The sequence below is a fragment of the Paramormyrops kingsleyae genome, chromosome 7 (assembly GCF_048594095.1).
Source record: "Paramormyrops kingsleyae isolate MSU_618 chromosome 7, PKINGS_0.4, whole genome shotgun sequence".
In the NCBI taxonomy this organism is placed as follows: Eukaryota; Metazoa; Chordata; class Actinopteri; order Osteoglossiformes; family Mormyridae; genus Paramormyrops; species Paramormyrops kingsleyae.
The window spans coordinates 11,754,168-11,771,960 of NC_132803.1; the positions used below are offsets into that span (position 1 = coordinate 11,754,168).

Sequence of the window (17,793 nt, forward strand, 5' to 3'; positions counted from 1 at the left end):
CAAAATTAGTGCATTTCAGAATTAAAGCGTCTATATATACTTAAAATTCTAAAGTCTAGGTAAACCTTCTGGTCTATCGTTTATATTTTCACCCACTAATACGTATTTTCATATTAGCATTTAAAGTCCCAGTTTTGTAAAATGTTACTGCCTATTAACCAGTTTCAAATCTATTCTATGCATTGAGTCCTCAGGAGAACTGCGTGGTGTCTTCTCACAATAAAATGTGACGAAGTATAAAAACAAATATTTTGGAAAAACCAGATTGAATTAGAAGTAGGCATGGCAATATTAAGTATTTAGGCACTATTGCATCATGGTTTGCGCTTCACAGCGTTGTCGCGTCCACTAGTTGACCACAAGACGTCGCTTTTGGGCCGCATAACAGGCATTCATCCAATTTGATCGAACTTTGAAACCACGTACAGAGGTTGTTCGTGGACACGTTTAAAGCCGCCTTACAAAGCTGGAGGAGGGGGTTCATACGCACACGGATTTAGGACTTGCTGGGGAGCCCGTCAGCCGCGGAGAGGCATGTTCCCTCTGTGACAGACTGTCCAGGTTTGTTTTTCTGTATCGTCAAGTTTGAACTACTTCAGAGAAAACTTTGTAGGATTTATATCGCCTTCTGTTGCTTAATTCTGGGAATACGTCGGAGAATAAAACATCCACATTATTTAAAATGAACATGGCTTTAACTCTTTGGTTTTACTGTTTCTCTAATTATTGTACATTCCACCGTAGTATTTTACGAATATAGTAAAACTTTACATTTTCGAAATTGTTGTTGTTGGGCGAACTAGGACTTCATTGCGGGGTGTGAGACAACTTAATGTCTTTTGATGATCTGGAGTGAACCGATCTGGCCGCAGTCATACGTTGTCATTTTATTTTACTTTATGCTCACAATATGTGGGTTTCTAATAATGCTAGACATCGTATTTTGTTGACACTGTAAGTTATTTTCCCTTTTATTTGAAACAGATGTGCGTAGGGACACAGGAGTCCGGCGCATTCCCAGTTTTAGAGTTTATATTAGTTTACAGGATTAGGTAGACACACCTGTCCAGGATATGATTGCTGTGAAAGAAAAACAGAGCAGGATCGGCTAGGCGAACGGTATTTATCACAACGGTGTAATTCGACGAGGTACAGCATTTTAGCGGATCAAGGTTACAAGCAGAGACCCCAGGACCAACAGGGGGTAAATACTCGTGCCATGACAGTGCCAGCTGGGTCGGCATTGTTGTTTTTGGCAGCCTGCTCAGAAAGTGAGTTGCGTGGTTTGAGTGGTAAACACTGCGTCTGGGAGCGGGTATGCTAACGCCCCCTCTTGCCATGACCCACAGGAGAACTGTTTTGACAGTGGGATAGCATCATGGAAGAGGCTTGGGGTACCATCCTGGTACTGCTCAGGGTGTGGTTCACGGCCGTGGTGCTCCTTATCATGCTGCCGGCCATGTTGGGCATCTCCCTGGGGATCACGGAGATCTACATGAAGATCCTGGTGAAGACTCTGGAGGTGAGTCTATGGTCCTTTGGTGGGGCGGATTGGTGAAGCCAGAGTTGCCAGGCATCTGTCGTGACTCTCAAGCTTTCAGACAGTCATGCTCAGGCAATCAACTGGTAAATCTATATTATTGCATTATAAGCCAAAAATTAGCTACATCAAGCGTTGGGACAGTTTGCAAATCCTACAGGCTATTTACAAGATAATAAAACTCTTACATGCATGTAAATCAGTGTGCAGGGTTCTCTCAAATTGAAAATCTCACTCCAGCCAGTTGACCAAAGTTGGAAAGCCTGCGAAGTAGGATCATGCTGTCATCCATTCTCCTGTCAAAAAACATCTATGGCCCATTTTCACTGCTGACCTTTCCAGTCCCTCCCTTCCCCCAACATATCCCCAGTCAGTGTTACCTGCACTGTCAGGAATGCCCCCCGGAGCCAGGCAGTCACCTGTACCTACACTGTACCTACACTGACCTACACTGTCAGGAATGCCCCCCGGAGTCAGGCAGTCACCTGTACCTACACTGTACCTACACTGACCTGCACTGTCAGGAATGCCCCCCGGAGTCAGGCAGTCACCTGTACCTACACTGTCAGGAATGCCCCCCGGAGTCAGGCAGTCACCTGTACCTACACTGTACCTACACTGACCTGCACTGTCAGGAATGCCCCCCGGAGTCAGGCAGTCACCTGTACCTACACTGTCAGGAATGCTCCCCGGAGTCAGGCAGTCACCTGTACCTACACTGTCAGGAATGCCCCCCGGAGTCAGGCAGTCACCTGTACCTACACTGTCAGGAATGCCCCCCGGAGTCAGGCAGTCACCTGTACCTACAGTATACTGTACCTACACTGACCTGCACTGTCAGGAATGCCCCCCGGAGTCAGGCAGTCACCTGTACCTACACTGTACCTACACTGACCTACACTGTCAGGAATGCCCCCCGGAGTCAGGCAGTCACCTGTACCTACACTGTACCTACACTGACCTACACTGTCAGGAATGCCCCCCGGAGTCAGGCAGTCACCTGTACCTACACTGTACCTACACTGACCTGCACTGTCAGGAATGCCCCCCGGAGTCAGGCAGTCACCTGTACCTACACTGTACCTACACTGACCTACACTGTCAGAAATGCCCCTCAGAGTCCGGCAGTCACCTGTACCTACACTGTACCTACACTGACCTACACTGTCAGAAATGCCCCTCAGAGTCCGGCAGTCACCTGTACCTACACTGTACCTACACTGACCTACACTGTCAGGAATGCCCCCCGGAGTCAGGCAGTCACCTGTACCTACACTGTACCTACACTGACCTACACTGTCAGGAATGCCCCCCGGAGTCAGGCAGTCACCTGTACCTACACTGTCAGGAATGCTCCCTGGAGTCAGGCAGTCACCTGTACCTACACTGTCAGGAATGCCCCCCGGAGTCAGGCAGTCCCCTGTACCTACACTGTCAGGAATGTGGCCCGGAGTCAGGCAGTCACCTGTACCTACACTGTCAGGAATGCGGCCCGGAGTCAGGCAGTTACCTGTACCTACACTTTCAGGAATGCGGCCCGGAGTCCAGCAGTCATTTGTACCTACATTACCTACAGTGTACCTACACTGTATCTACACTGTCTGGAATGCACCCCAGATTCAGGCAGTCACCTGTACCTACACTGTATCTACAATGTCATGAATGTACCCTGGAGTCCAGCAGTCACCTGTACCTACGCTGTACCTATACTGTCAGGAATGCTCCCCAGAGTCCGGCAGTCACCTGTACCTACACTGTCAGGAATGCCCCCCGGAGTCAGGCAGTCCCCTGTACCTACACTGTCAGGAATGTGGCCCGGAGTCAGGCAGTCACCTGTACCTACACTGTCAGGAATGCGGCCCGGAGTCAGGCAGTTACCTGTACCTACACTGTCAGGAATGCGGCCCGGAGTCCAGCAGTCATTTGTACCTACATTACCTACAGTGTACCTACACTGTATCTACACTGTCTGGAATGCACCCCAGATTCAGGCAGTCACCTGTACCTACACTGTATCTACAATGTCATGAATGTACCCTGGAGTCCAGCAGTCACCTGTACCTACGCTGTACCTATACTGTCAGGAATGCTCCCCAGAGTCCGGCAGTCACCTGTACCTACACTGTCAGGAATGCCCCCCGGAGTCAGGCAGTCACCTGTACCTACACTGTACCTACACTGTCAGGAATGTGGCCCGGAGTCAGGCAGTCACCTGTACCTACGCTGTACCTATACTGTCAGGAATGCTCCCCAGAGTCCGGCAGTCACCTGTACCTACACTGTCAGGAATGCCCCCCAGAGTCAGGCAGTCACCTGTACCTACACTGTACCTACACTGTCAGGAATGTGGCCCGGAGTCAGGCAGTCACCTGTACCTACACTGTCAGGAATGCCCCCCAGAGTCAGGCAGTCACCTGTACCTACACTGTACCTACACTGTCAGGAATGCCCCCCAGAGTCAGGCAGTCACCTGTACCTACACTGACCTACACTGTCAGGAATGCCCCCCGGAGTCAGGCAGTCACCTGTGAATATCCTGTTTCCATGGACAGTGGGCAACGCTGCGGATCCAGAAGCACAACAGGAGGCAGGACCTAATCAAGGCCACTGTCCCCAATGGTGAGTGTCCTCGTGGGTGGGGGGTTGTTACATATCACCTCAAATAGCCTGTATTATTTGTGCTTTTATCAGCAGATTGATTTCCACCTTCCAATAAAATGAGTTACAGAAGACAGCCCACTGGCATTGTACACTGTGCATTCCTGTGATGAGCCAGATTTGAGTGAGATTTATGACTTAGTGGTGTTACCACCTTTATCTTTCTGTTTTGTTTTATTGTGGCATCATGATTTCTCCTCTACATGCACCCTTCTTAAGCGTGTGTCTGTGTTCATGGAGGCAGGTTTTCATTGTCTGTGTCCAGTTTTGTGTTGTATGATCATTTTGATATCGGTAGGTATGTGCAGCCATCTTGGACTAACGGAGGCCTAGCTTTTTGCGCGGATGACAGCACCGCAGTGTGTTCAGGCATGCCTGCACTCCAGGCTCCAGTTGGCATGTCAGAATCTTCTGGGTCTTTCGTTTTGAGCCTGGGGGGGCATCCATGTGTGGATTTAGAGCAGGGCAGCTGAGGTTGGCGCTTGTGGTGTCCCTGCCGTCTGTGCCCAGAGGTCATTTCTGATTTCACAAGCATTGGTGTGGTAGGCCCTCCTTTGCCGGACCTTGGCCAATGAGCTGCTGTGAGCCTCCGCTTCAGTCAATGAACGAGGCTCCTCAGATGCTTCTTTGGTAGCCTATGACATTAGGGCTGGGCCACATGGCAAAATATTTTGTAACAATATTTGTTTCATGTCAGTCTATATCGATAATGATCACGATGTAATTCATAAATCATTATTTTCAATAATAATTCAATACTTCTTTGCTTTGAGGCTCTATTTATGCTTTAAATTCCCTTAGGATTCCCCTTAAACGGGTTCCCCTCAAACAGGACATTTAAACGATTACATGTTGAACGGACTGAAACTGAAATCTAATGTTAATAACTAAATAATACAATAATATTTTTGCCCTAAAGCTTTACACTAGTGATACGCTGATATTATGGTTTATTGCTAGTTTCTCTTTTTCCGACTGCCTCGCTGCTCGTTACAGGGGATGGGTTTGATATCGGTGGTAGAGTTTTCCACCGGCCTGGTGTTGAAAAATAAAATGTGGTGTCCTGATTTTAACCAATGTGTGACGTGACTGAAAGTTGCAGCACTAATTGCTGGTGTCTGTGACTGTGAGTGCTTGCATTTTTCATTTTACTACTGGACAGCAGTGCTTTGAGTTGTGAAATATATTTGTAGTGGTTCCAGTTTTAGTGGGCACACGTTTTCTGCAGAGATTACACACCCAGCACCAGTCTGCTGTGTGTCGAAGGCACCGCCAATCCACCAGCACCTTTTTACTTGGTTTCTCTCCTTTTTAAAAAGATGCTGTGACTGCTGACACAGACACCAAAGTTTTCGCTCCCGTGATTCATGTGTTTTACCAGAACAGCATCAGTAAACCTTGCTGTGCGTGTTGTGCATATGTTGCCTGTTCTCGAAACACTGTGGTTTTGTTAGTGCTGACTGTCAGCGCTAACAGAATGCCACAGCTCACATTTCTCAGTTCTCTGTGGATTTTTCCGCGCCCTTTCACTTAGGATTCCCCTGGATTCCCCTTATTGGATGGGTTACTTTGGACCTACCTGCTCTCCCAGTGAGCTGCCCCGTTGTTTTCACTGTGTTGTGTTTGGTCTGCCTTCCTGCCCTATTGCATTCTCTTATTTGTTCAATAAATCCCGAGTTTCTCTTTTTACACCCATGTCTGCACTTGCGCTCCGTTGCTGGTGCTGACAAGCAGTCACAGGAAGTGACATCATTTCACATCGAACTTCCATCGAGCACCTGTCACACAGATGTCGGAGGAAATTATATTCTGATAATTATCATTGTCATTTCATTGCCCTGCTCTTCATGACATCATGAAACCCCTAAACCCCCCAAGACTGACGCGTAGGATGTTTTGCATTACCAAGAACACAAAGATTATACTTGTGGTCTTGGCAAGACCGGTCTTGCTAATTTGCATCCCAAGAATGAACTTGGGGCTCAGTGAATCATGGGATTGATGTTGCTTGGCAAGGCACCTGATACATCTTTGATTTTTGGGGGGGGGCAAGAACAACATCCGCGGATTTTTACAGCCCTCTGTACTTGTGTTCTTGGTATTGGAACTGGTCATTGGCAATGGAAGATGATACAAAACAGGTACACGAGAACACAAGTACAATCAAGTACGCATACTGAGGAACACTCATTCGGCATCAAAATGGACCCCGTTTGGCACGAGAGGCAGGAGTTCTGTGAGGACCTGATTGGCTGTAAGTCAAAAATGACTCGCATTATTACATGACCTTATTTTAACTGTGAGCACAAAAGCGATGTCTTCCAGTGGTACCGACAGGTTCTCACAGCCTCCTGCTAGTTAAACTGCAGAGGATTTTGTGACGTGTACAGTGACAGCTGGGCCGACATTGTGACAGCAAAGGACACAGCTCTGTCGCAAGGCTGGCTCTTACACAAGCCGGTCCCGCAATCTCCCGCCAAGGCCGTCTTTCGGCTGATGCCCTGAGGGTATTTATAGTCCATGCACCCCCTACTGTAGCTGCTAAAGCTATCCCAGGCTGTGACCTTGTGATAAAGATTTTCCTTTCATATTGGGGCCATAATATCTGTGACCCTTGGTTTCCAAATTGACCTGCAGGAGTCATTTCCAACTATGGTCGTATTTTGAGTGACATTGTAATTTGCCTAATGTACATAAATCGTTTGCAAATTTTGAGGAAGTGACAGCAGGAAAAACAGATTTTGACTGAAAGAGAAATATCACTGCTGAAATATGGAATTAATTTAGGCTAATCTACGATAAAGCCTTCAAAATCTCCTAAACATGCCGCTAACCACTACTGGCCAAAAGGTTTTATGGTTTGATAAAGTGGATCAAAGGAGCTTCTGATTTTATTGTAGTAATTTATGGGAACTTTAGTCAGATGAAAGTCTTCTGTTGTTGTTGTTCCAAAAGGTTAAAGGTGACTCAGCCTACATGTTCCAACCTGCAGTGACCTGAGTCCAAGATGAGTGTGACAAAAGCTAAGCCATGTTTCTTATAAGGAATCATCCAGAGGGACGACGGCTCCATGGAGCAGGAGATCGGAGAGCTGCGCCGGAGCAGGGCCAAGTCCCTCTCTAGGGGCAAGTTCACGCTGTGCGACGTCTTCTACTTCACCCGGAAAGGTATCGAGAGCATCGTGGAGGACGAGGTCACCCAGCGCTTCTCCTCTGAGGAGCTGGTGTCCTGGAACCTGCTCACAAGGACCAATAACAACTTCCACTACATCAGCCTGAGGCTAACCATCATATGGGGGCTGGGCGTTGTCATCCGCTACTGCGTCCTGGCCCCGCTCCGGTAGGCCCCCTGCTGGTGTGTTTGAAAAATGACAGCCATTTGTGTCACGTACATGATATAGCTGTGGTTAGTGAACACAGATCCAACCGATGGAAAGCATGGTCAGCGTGTAGTCATGGTTACCGAACCTTATGTATTCCACTCTCCATTCGATTGTGTGACAGTGGCCTCCTCTATGCTCCATGCAATGACATGATCATGTGACCCAGCTCTCCGTATCATTTCTTGGTCATGTGACTCTCTGCTTTCCACCACAGGATCACCTTGGCAACTATTGGGATATCCTGGCTGGTGACAGGGACATCCTTGGTGGGGCTGCTGCCTGACATCAGGTGATTTTCTGCATTCTCTTCAATCATTTGTACAGTTGTGATACTCTGAGCCTTGGGGAGAACAGGTCAACTCCACTAATGGAGAGCAGAGGTGGGATTCAAACCTGGAACCTCAAGGGCGTGGGCTCCTCTGGGCGTTTCACACACCCCGTCCTGCTGTAGACAAACCAGCAGTCACGCCCCTGCCAGCCGCTCTGGTGTTCGCACCCTGACACACACGGTAGATGTGTGGAGCTCAGCAAAGGGGAAGATCCACAGTCTATGTGTAATAATACTCCAGTGGGGGGGGTTATCGGTTGTAAAATCTTGCTTTTATGAGGTGCTGTCGTGATTAGCCAACACAGCTGGGAGCGTGAGGGGCAGGGACGTGGAAGGTGGCGGCCTGTACCCACACGGTCCCTCCCCTGATTGTGTAAGTGCTGGTTGCAGGCCGGGGCAGGACGAGTGTGAACCACAGCCTTACAGCCCTGGGTGACGTGGAATGTCGCCCCCACCCAGATTCTCCCTCTCCTTACCTGACAGCGGAAGATTCATGCTCTTCTGAAAGCAGGAATGCCAGCCGTTCACGCCTGACTGCACAGAGAGACAATTTGGTTTCGCGTGCTTTAAAAGACTTTGAGAACCTCATCAAACCCTAACAAGCTAAAGGGGAAGAGTACATATAACATTTCATCAGTGCCGTCCATGTGCCCGTCCTGCCCATGTGTGCGTGCCACTAGAATGATCATGTGACCCCTTCCAGTGTGAAGAGCTGGCTGAGCGAGCTGGTCCATCTCATGTGCTACCGGATCTGTGCCCGGGGCCTGTCTGCCACCATCCGCTACCACAACAAGTGAGATCACCCCGCTGCTGAATCCTGCCTGCCCACAGTGCCTTATCAGTGTTACTCATGCTCCCGCTTTGCCCGTGTTTTGGCCCTAATTCCAGACTGTCCTTTCTGAGTTTTACCACTTACTTTCTTTCTAACTATAGCCCTACCCTCTGACTGCTAATCTACACCTGCTTTACCTTGCTGACTTTCCAGTCCATCAGCCTTGGTCCTGGTAGCTAGCAGCCAGGCTATGCTACTCACTAACAGTGGCATTACCAGGTGGCTAACAGTCTCTGTCAGGTTATGCTTCTAACTAACAGTGACAATAGCAGATGGCTAACAATCTATGTAAGGCTATGCTACTACCTAACAGTGACATTAGCAGGTGACTAAAGGTCTGTGTCAGGCTTTGCTACTTGCTGACAGTGACAGTAGCAAGTGGCTAACAGTCTGTGTCAGGCTATGCTACTTGCTGACAGTTACATTAGCAGGTGGCTAACAGTCTCTGTCAGGCTATGCTACTTGCTGACAGTTACATTAGCAGGTGGCTAACAGTCTCTGTCAGGCTATGCTACTTGCTGACAGTGACATTACTAGGTGGCTAACAGTCTCTGTCAGGCTATGCTACTTGCTGACAGTTACATTAGCAGGTGGCTAACAGTCTCTGTCAGGCTATGCTACTTGCTGACAGTGACATTACTAGGTGGCTAGCAGTCTGTTTCAGGCTTGGTTACTTGCTACTAGTGACATTAGCAGGTGGCTGACAGTCTGTGTCAGGCTATGGTGGTGCCTAACGGTATGTATATACGGTATGTAAATGACAGGGTTGAGTCACACATAATTCTTCAACATAACCTTTGAACAGTCCCCTGGATACAGAAATGAAGCCACACCTAAAATGGTGGAGTTTTACAGCCTCAAAGCTAACAAAAGTATGACTGAGAAAGATCCACCCCTGATTTGTACACAGCTAAATATAGGCTATAGCCTGACTACAAGCATTAGACCAGGGGCCTGTACTGCGAAGCGGGTTACTGGCTTATCAGGGTAACTTGTTGGATTTAAGGTAGTCTGGGCAAAATGTAAGTGAACGAATATGAAGTCCTTTTAAACTGTGGTACCTTAAATCCGACAAGTTACCCCGATAAGCCAGTAACCCCGTTTCGTAGTACAGATCACCGGTGTTATATAACAACATTAACAAGGAAGAGTGAAATTATAAGGATCATAATGACTCTTTAGTGGGGACTCCACCTAGTGGCCAGCATGAAAATGACACAGCAGGGGTAGGAGAGTGGTGTGACACAAAAGCAGCTAAAATATCTGCCAGTATTCAAAATAATTTTGTCAGTTATATAACAGAAGCCAGAACCAGGGTGATGGCAACACCAATAGCATGTATGCACCATACAGATAAATAGCAAAGATTGTGTTATATGAGGCATCGATGTATTCAAATGGCTCTCATCTTTTCAGGGAAAAATGTCAAAATTTGCATCTAAAATGCTTTCTTAGAATGGAAGTTTCTGCATTGCTATTCTTGGTCTTTAACCCAGAATGTTCTCAGTTCCGCCAAATCTGAGTGCTCATACGGGTGATTTATGACTGATTGTTGGTGTGTGAATGAGCCCCTTCGAAGCGTCCTTCCCCTTTCTCGGTCGGCCTTCCGTGTGCTTCGCCAGCCCATTTCTTCACCGCTGCTTTGCACCAGAGAACACAGGCTGAAATGAATCTGAAATCTCTGTCGCAACATGTTCTGCTAACTGTGATGTTGCTGAAACGTATATTGGGTAACTGCTGGATGGATGCATCGAGCAGAAGCGTCACAGGACAAAACGACAGTCAGTCTGTCCTGCCATAGAAGTTATCATTTCCTGTCTTTCAGAGAAAATAGACCCAAGAATGGAGGCATATGTGTAGCCAACCATACCTCACCGATCGATATAGTTATCCTGGCTAATGACAGATGCTATGCTATGGTAAGTCCCAGCATACCCAGAGACGCCTGCTAACATTTCATGGCAACATTCATTCAGTGATTGATCGATGTTTCCCATACAGTTTTCATACATGCATATTTCCATCACTGACTGATCCGTCTTAAGCCCTGTTTGGCTGGGATTAGTTTTACCTGGGGATGTAATGCAATGAAGCAATTACCGATGACAGCCGTAATTTTAATACGGTCTGAATACTGTCTGTAATTATTACAAGCCTCCCGAGTAAATATTCAGGCATGAATTACTTTCTGTATTTCAGCAATCACAGACCAGTAACAGCCCAGTCCAAATTGCCATAATATAAGGTCGTATCTGTAATACATGCCTCTCTGTGTAAAACAGAAAAAGCATTTGCCTGCTAAAAACGGAGCTTGAATGAGTCCTGAGTTTTCCACATGTAGCTCTGACGGCCTCCTCTGCAGCGAGGTGGACAGTAGGTGGGGGGCAACACAGCACCGATTTACTGTATAGCTGGGGGGGGGAAAAAGTTCTGTTTTTGTGCTGGATTATTATGTTAAATGGATAGGTCACTTAAAAATGGAGATTATGTTTTCATTTCCATCATCCAGACGAGATGAATTTTATCTCTGTTGTCTTTGGTAATTTGGGGAAATTACATGTGTTTCTCACTTTATGAACTGGGTAAAACTAATCCCACCAGAACAGGGTTTTTGGTGAATTTACTATGACATCAGCTTACATATACAATTCCCAGGTGGGCCAAGTACACGGGGGCCTGATGGGAATCATACAAAGGTCAGCGGTGAGAGCCTGTCCTCATGTTTGGTTTGAGAGGTCCGAGATGAAAGATCGCCACCTAGTGGCAAAGAGGTGAACGCCCAGCTCTACGCCTCACTCTCACCTCCGCCCTATAGTTTGTGATTTGTGGGATTTGTGGATGCCCAACATGGTCGAATCCCAAGCAGCAATTCAGCCATTTTGGATTTTTTTTCTGTGATACATCACATGATTTCCCATGCTGATGACCATTGGCCGGTTCTCTGATTCTTCCACAGGCTGAGGGATCATGTGGCAGATAAGGCCAAGCTTCCCATACTCATCTTTCCTGAGGGTAAGTGTGGTAGCCTGGCAGCTGCCCTCGTCGGGGGCTCCTGCGGGGGTGCGGTCCGTGTGGGTCCTGAGACTCTGTGTGTGTCTTTCCCTCCAGGGACCTGCATCAACAACACATCGGTCATGATGTTCAAAAAGGGGAGTTTTGAAATTGGAGGGACCATCTATCCTGTGGCCATAAAGGTGACGCTTCCTCGGTCGCCGGATGGAGCGCTTTCGAGAGCTGCTGAGGGCCTGGGCCGCGGTGTGCAGGGTCTCTGCTCCTCTGATGGGACCTGCTGTGTCTCGCCTTCCCTTTACAGTATGACCCACAGTTCGGAGATGCCTTCTGGAACAGTGGTAAATACAACATGGTGAGCTACCTGCTGCGAATGATGACCAGCTGGGCCATTGTGTGTAACGTGTGGTACCTGCCTCCCATGCAGCGCCAGGTAGGAACCTGGGGGGCAACAGGAAGGAGTACAACACCCACGCTCTTGCTTCCAAGAGATCATATTTATTGTGCTCTCCGGTATAGAGTCTTACTTCTAACCTGCATCTGTTTAATGCTGGAACTAAGAAACTCTGCACCTCCAGAGTGTTTTTTGCTGTCTTCATCGTTTGCTACCCGTTTCATATTTCTGCAGGAAGGAGAAGATGCCGTCCATTTTGCAAGCCGAGTAAAAGCAGCCATCGCCCATCAGGGGGGGCTGGTGGACCTGTCCTGGTAAGAGCCTAAGGTCGTGGTGAAGTTTCTTTCTGTGTAGCCATCAAAAAATCTGCCAAATGTACAGTATGTATCTTCGCGTTTTGCTAGAGGTTTCACTGTCTCACCACTTGGTGGTGCTGTTGTGCTAAATATTACCCGGGTGCCAAAACTGAGGCGTATGCCTCCAATTCAAATACAACTGGTGCTTAAAAAGTTTGTAAATAGCAAAGGATTACCAAGTATTCAGTTCCTGTCTGGATTAAGGACATGGTCATGGAGCTTAGCATCTTCCCATAGACTGCACATGCATTGATAAAAGCTTATCTTCTGAGATACACTTTCACCCAGAAAATGTAGTATGATTCATCTTTTGTGCAAGCGCTTTTCCTAGTCAGAGTCATGACAGGACAAGCTGTTCAAGAATTATGCTGAATATTAGAGGAGGAAACTGGACAGCTTCAGGGGATCTTATTGGCTTTGAGTCTGGGGGACCGTAGGGGATCTTTATTTGGGAAGGACATCAGTTTCTGTCTGGGCCTGCATTCACATTCCATAACCTGGGCACCAGAGGAGGGTGTGGCAGAGTGATGCAAGTCTGTATAAGCGTGTCTGTGCTTACAGGGACGGCGGGTTGAAACGGACCAAGGTGAAGGACACCTACAGGGAGCAGGAGCAGAAGAAGTACAGCAGCATGATCGTAGGGGACGGCAGCAGCCGGATCGTAGGGGACGACAGCAGCAGGATCGTAGGGGACGACAGCAGCAGGATCGTAGGGGACGGCAGCAGCAGGATCGTAGGGGACGACAGCAGCCGGATCGTAGGGGACGACAGCAGCATGATCGTAGGGGACGACAGCAGCAGGATCGTAGGGGACGACAGCAGCAGGATCGTAGGGGACGACAGCAGCAGGATCGTAGGGGACGACAGCAGCATGATCGTAGGGGACGACAGCAGCATGATCGTAGGGGACGACAGCAGCAGGATCGTAGGGGACGACAGCAGCACGATCGTAGGGGACGGCAGCAGCAGGATCGTAGGGGACGACAGCAGCACGATCGTAGGGGACGGCAGCAGCAGGATCGTAGGGGACGACAGCAGCACGATCGTAGGGGACGGCAGCAGCAGGATCGTAGGGGACGACAGCAGCATGATCGTAGGGAATGACAGCAGCAGCTGATGGGGATTCCAGGTCCGTGGGAGCAGTGCACTCACCCAGAAGACTGGAAATTTCTGCAGAAATGTAGGTTTTTTATATAGCTCTGCCACAAAATGGAGTTCTCTGCCAAGAGCAACCAGGCCAGAATACAGCCTTGATTAACTTCCCCTGGTGCTGGTTTTGGAGGAGATGGCTGGCGGCTGGACTTGCTGTCTCTCTTTGTAAGTGAGGGAAGCCAATGGCCAGAGCTGGTGATTACACACTGATGACGCAGCTCTTTAATCCTGCTCCGTGTTCCTATGATTGAGGCCAGAGGGACACTGGAGTACCGTGACTCTCACCTCCCCCCTTTTTGATAGCCTTCAGTCTTCCTGTATTTTTTCTGTATGAGTGGGCATGTTTAAGTTGCGTCCACAGGTTTGTAGGTGTCACTGCTGATAGACTTTGTGTAATCATCTAAAGGTGTTTTTTTAAATGTGTCATCAAATATATTCAGATATTTTAGTTTTTTGAATGCCTTCTGCGTTGCTGTACAGACTTGATTTAAATATGCTAAAAGAGAAAAAAAATGTTTTATTTAGTTTTTTTAATGATTAAATCGAAACCGTGAAGAATTGACTTAAATATTAATTTAAAATGAAATATTGTGCCTATTTTGTACCGGACACCTGGGGGCAGTATTGGACAAACAGCGCCACCTTCGTTAAATTCCGCTGAACTGACCTGAGTTATTTCTCATCGATGCTGACTGGAACGAAAGTTTTACTGTGTATAACAGGTTAATAGATATTAGACCGTTTGTCATCCATTATGTCCGAGCTAATGTAAGTAGCCATGAAATGAACTTGTATAAACCAATAGGCAGTCATGTAATATTTATATATTTTTCTGTTTGTGGTTGTATTGACTCAAATCGATTTTTACTAAAACGATTACTGACGCGGACATGGCATACAACAAGCGCTAGGCCTGTATTTGGTAACCGATAAGTAAAACTACATACCTGTATTACTGTGTGTTTTTTCTGCTCTTGAACATGTTTTTTCGCGTGGTTTCTGATAAGCCGCTTCCAGTGATTGCTAATGATTGCTTACAAATTTTAAATTACAATTTAAATACCCAAGTCAATTCAAAATGGCAACCGCCCTAAATCTTCCAACTGATGTTTTGCACAAATCAAAGTCGCTTGTGTCTAAGACCCAATCAATATGGGCATGCTAGAGACAAACTGCTTTTAACTTCACGTCATTTCAGATTTTTAACTGGTGTGTAGGGCAATAGTTTGACTGTTAATCAACTTTAGGGAAACGGAGAGCAAACCACTTCGCAGGTAGGCTACACGTTACACTGGTTAAACGTACTTAGACGGAGAGCGGACATCTTTTGTGTATCTTCCTGACCTTGACCAACCTGGCCTGTCTAACAGTAATAATCATTCTCTCCGCCATTCCAGTTGTAAATTCTCTAGTCTGTAATGCCATTGTTCTGGGGGTTAAAGGGGTAATTTACTGCTTGATCAGAATAAGACCGACTCCAGTTTTTTAATAATTTGATAGCAACATCCAGGATTATTTCCCCATGGTCGACCTTTCGGTGCGCGGCCGCCACACTGCGGGAAAGTCATTCTGTTTGTTCGGGGATCCAAGGGGGGGGGCGTGCAGAAAGGAGATGGATGGGGATGGGTGGCATGATCTTGAATAAAAACCTTGAAAAGATAAGCGTGAGCAATACATGTTTACTGTGACGGGACTTTAATAAAGAAAGCAGGGAGTGTGAAATAGCGCTGAGTTATTCTCCCGCACAGAGCGCCGCAGCCGACACGCGCCTCTCAGCCTCTCCGCCTCGCGGATCCGTCCCGCCCCCCAGCCCGTATAAGCGCCCGGCTCTAATAACAATCCCGCAGCCTAAATTGCTTGAACAGAAATGTTTGTTCTCCCCTAACAGGATTGTGAATTATTAATCGGATCTGAAGACGATTTTATAACCCAATTGTTGAGGCGGGATTCTCCTCGAACGGCAGTCCTGCGGACCTTTTACTGAGATGTATGTGTCCCCACATCTTTATGTCCAATCTAATGTGATTCGGATAGATTTCAAAAAGACATCATGAAAAGCGGGGAAGTGACCCTGCTGGGGTTCGGGAGGCACATACTGCGCGATCGCCCATGTCTCCATAGTTTGATTAGATTTTCTCGATTTCTGTTTTTACTCCGATGTGATCTATACAAATGCAATGTAGGTACACTCAGTAAATATGAATAAATGGCTAAATTAAATCATTTTCTCGGAGAATGTAGTTCAAGCAAGACATCATTTTAAATCCCAATTTGCTTGGAAGCGAAGCACTTGCCCAATCAAAATGACTGCGACTTTGTCTTGGCCTCACCGGTCTTGAATACATCATCCTCAAACCCAGCCCACGAGCGCGATGGAGCTCCTGGCGTCTCGGCACCTAGTACGGTGATAGTATTCCGGGCACTAAGGCTCTACTGAAGCACAAATACCTTGATAACCGTCCGTTTCTTCGGACGCTTTAACTTAATGCGTCCTGCAATATTTCTTGTTTATACAGCTGTATAAATTCAGTTTTTTTATCTGTCTGTATCTCACCCCATAGGCTATAAGCACAGGCCTAATTATAATATTCCTAACCAATTTTCTTAACAGCTGGATTAGATGTGTTTTAAAAACAGAGATCATTAGACAAAAGAAAATATTTGAACAAAAGACAATCTATAAATCGTCTCTTTTTATACTGGGATTTTTCGCGGTAATTCGCGCAGTAAATTCATGGATTAAATTTTGTTATTTGTCTCGATTAATCCTGTCTGTGAATTTTAACCATAATCATTAAATGATATTATTCGCTTTACTGATAATAACGAAAGCTCAAGTATCCAACTAGCCACTGGGAACCTGACCAAAAAACCGACCGGTACCGATATTTTAAAAAGCGGCCCTTGTAAATCTAACTAATGAATCTTTGCTCGGTTGTTTTTAAAGACTTTTACGCATTTTTGCAAATCTGTATTTGTTACACCCCAATGCTTTTTCGAGAATCTTATTTCAAGCAGGCCTATTTTGAAGCTCTAGGAAAAAAATTACAATTAACCGCACAAAACTAGAAAAGGCTGTTTAAAGGTCTTAATACTCTTCAAACAATGCTGGAAAGTTTATGTCACAACAAATTATGAATAAACAGTGAAGTGTAGCAAGTGAAGACAGCTGCAGTAGCCTATGCCATGTGTTATACTATAAAGTATAGCCTAGTTATAGTCTGTCATGAATTCTTACCTGAATATCAATGCAGACGTTTCCAAACTTTAGTGTCTTGGCGGTATGTAAAATTGTGCTTGAAACTGCTTACGATTATCACGATAATATAGGCTACTACTAATAATGCACATTAAGTGGTTTCTTAGCCTTGTCACCGAACCCTGTATCTCAAAACCATGTTTTAATTAACAGTTTATAGGCCTGCAGCGAAAGTGGCTGATATTTCAAAAGTCTCTGTTAATCTGGAACCCTTTGGATCAAAGCTGTGTCCTAAAATCCGAAGGATCGTACATTTCCGCAATAGAAGATATCTTGCACTAATGAGGGGTGAGGGCTATGGGCCAGTACGGATCACTTCGGCCCCCGAATTAAATTAATGCAATTTATAACAACCATGCAGAAGCCGGTACGGACTTCTACAATATAGTGGGTGTGTGGGGGGTGGGAGGGAACTTCATTTACAACGCTAGCTCATTTGCATGCACTAATGAAATAATATATTGATTGGTTCTTTAATTTCATTTAAAATTTTTGTTTAATTATTTACTTATTTATTTGATTGAGTTACACTGGAGTGCGATTCTCTTAGAGCGGAGGGCCAATTGATTTTTGGAGAGATTCAAGACCATTCACTTTTCGAAATAATTATGTTTTTATTAAGTTATCGTCAGATGCCCCATTCGCCGCTTTAATACATCGTCATAACCCAGTCGTAGAAACGTAATTTCCATTTACATTGTCGTCAATATGGAGGTCAGAGAAATGTCAGGCCTTTGCAGATGTTAAAATGTTATTCTGTAGAACAGAAATGTTTTTACTGGACTCACAGTTAACATTGTATTTGTTTGGTTTTCTCTTGACAAATGTGAACTTTTTTTTGCAAAGTTTCTGGACAGCTCGGTTCTGAGCGGACTGTTTTCCT

At 46.3% G+C, this 17,793-nt stretch overlaps 1 protein-coding gene across 1 annotated transcript; it reads left to right on the plus strand.

The window, feature by feature from the left end:
• The first annotated feature begins 130 nt into the window (after positions 1-130).
• Positions 131-14,603, plus strand: gpat3 (glycerol-3-phosphate acyltransferase 3). Its single transcript, XM_072714280.1, has 13 exons — positions 131-561; positions 1,350-1,522; positions 4,093-4,159; positions 7,243-7,537; positions 7,795-7,869; positions 8,612-8,701; positions 10,566-10,659; positions 11,396-11,511; positions 11,697-11,752; positions 11,849-11,934; positions 12,054-12,182; positions 12,378-12,457; positions 13,061-14,603. The coding sequence occupies exons 2-13, from the start codon at positions 1,379-1,381 to the stop codon at positions 13,614-13,616; spliced, it is 1,788 nt and encodes a 595-aa protein (XP_072570381.1). The 5' UTR covers positions 131-561; positions 1,350-1,378; the 3' UTR covers positions 13,617-14,603.
• Positions 14,604-17,793: the final 3,190 nt, after the last annotated feature.

Coding starts and splice junctions, on each gene's coding strand:
- gpat3 (XM_072714280.1), top strand. CDS start 1,379: ATGGAAGAGGCTTGGGGTACCATCCTGGTACTGCTCAGGGTGTGGTTC. Junction 8,702..10,565: donor ACCATCCGCTACCACAACAA/GTGAGATCACCC, acceptor CCTGTCTTTCAG/AGAAAATAGACCCAAGAATG. Junction 12,183..12,377: donor TGCCTCCCATGCAGCGCCAG/GTAGGAACCTGG, acceptor ATATTTCTGCAG/GAAGGAGAAGATGCCGTCCA.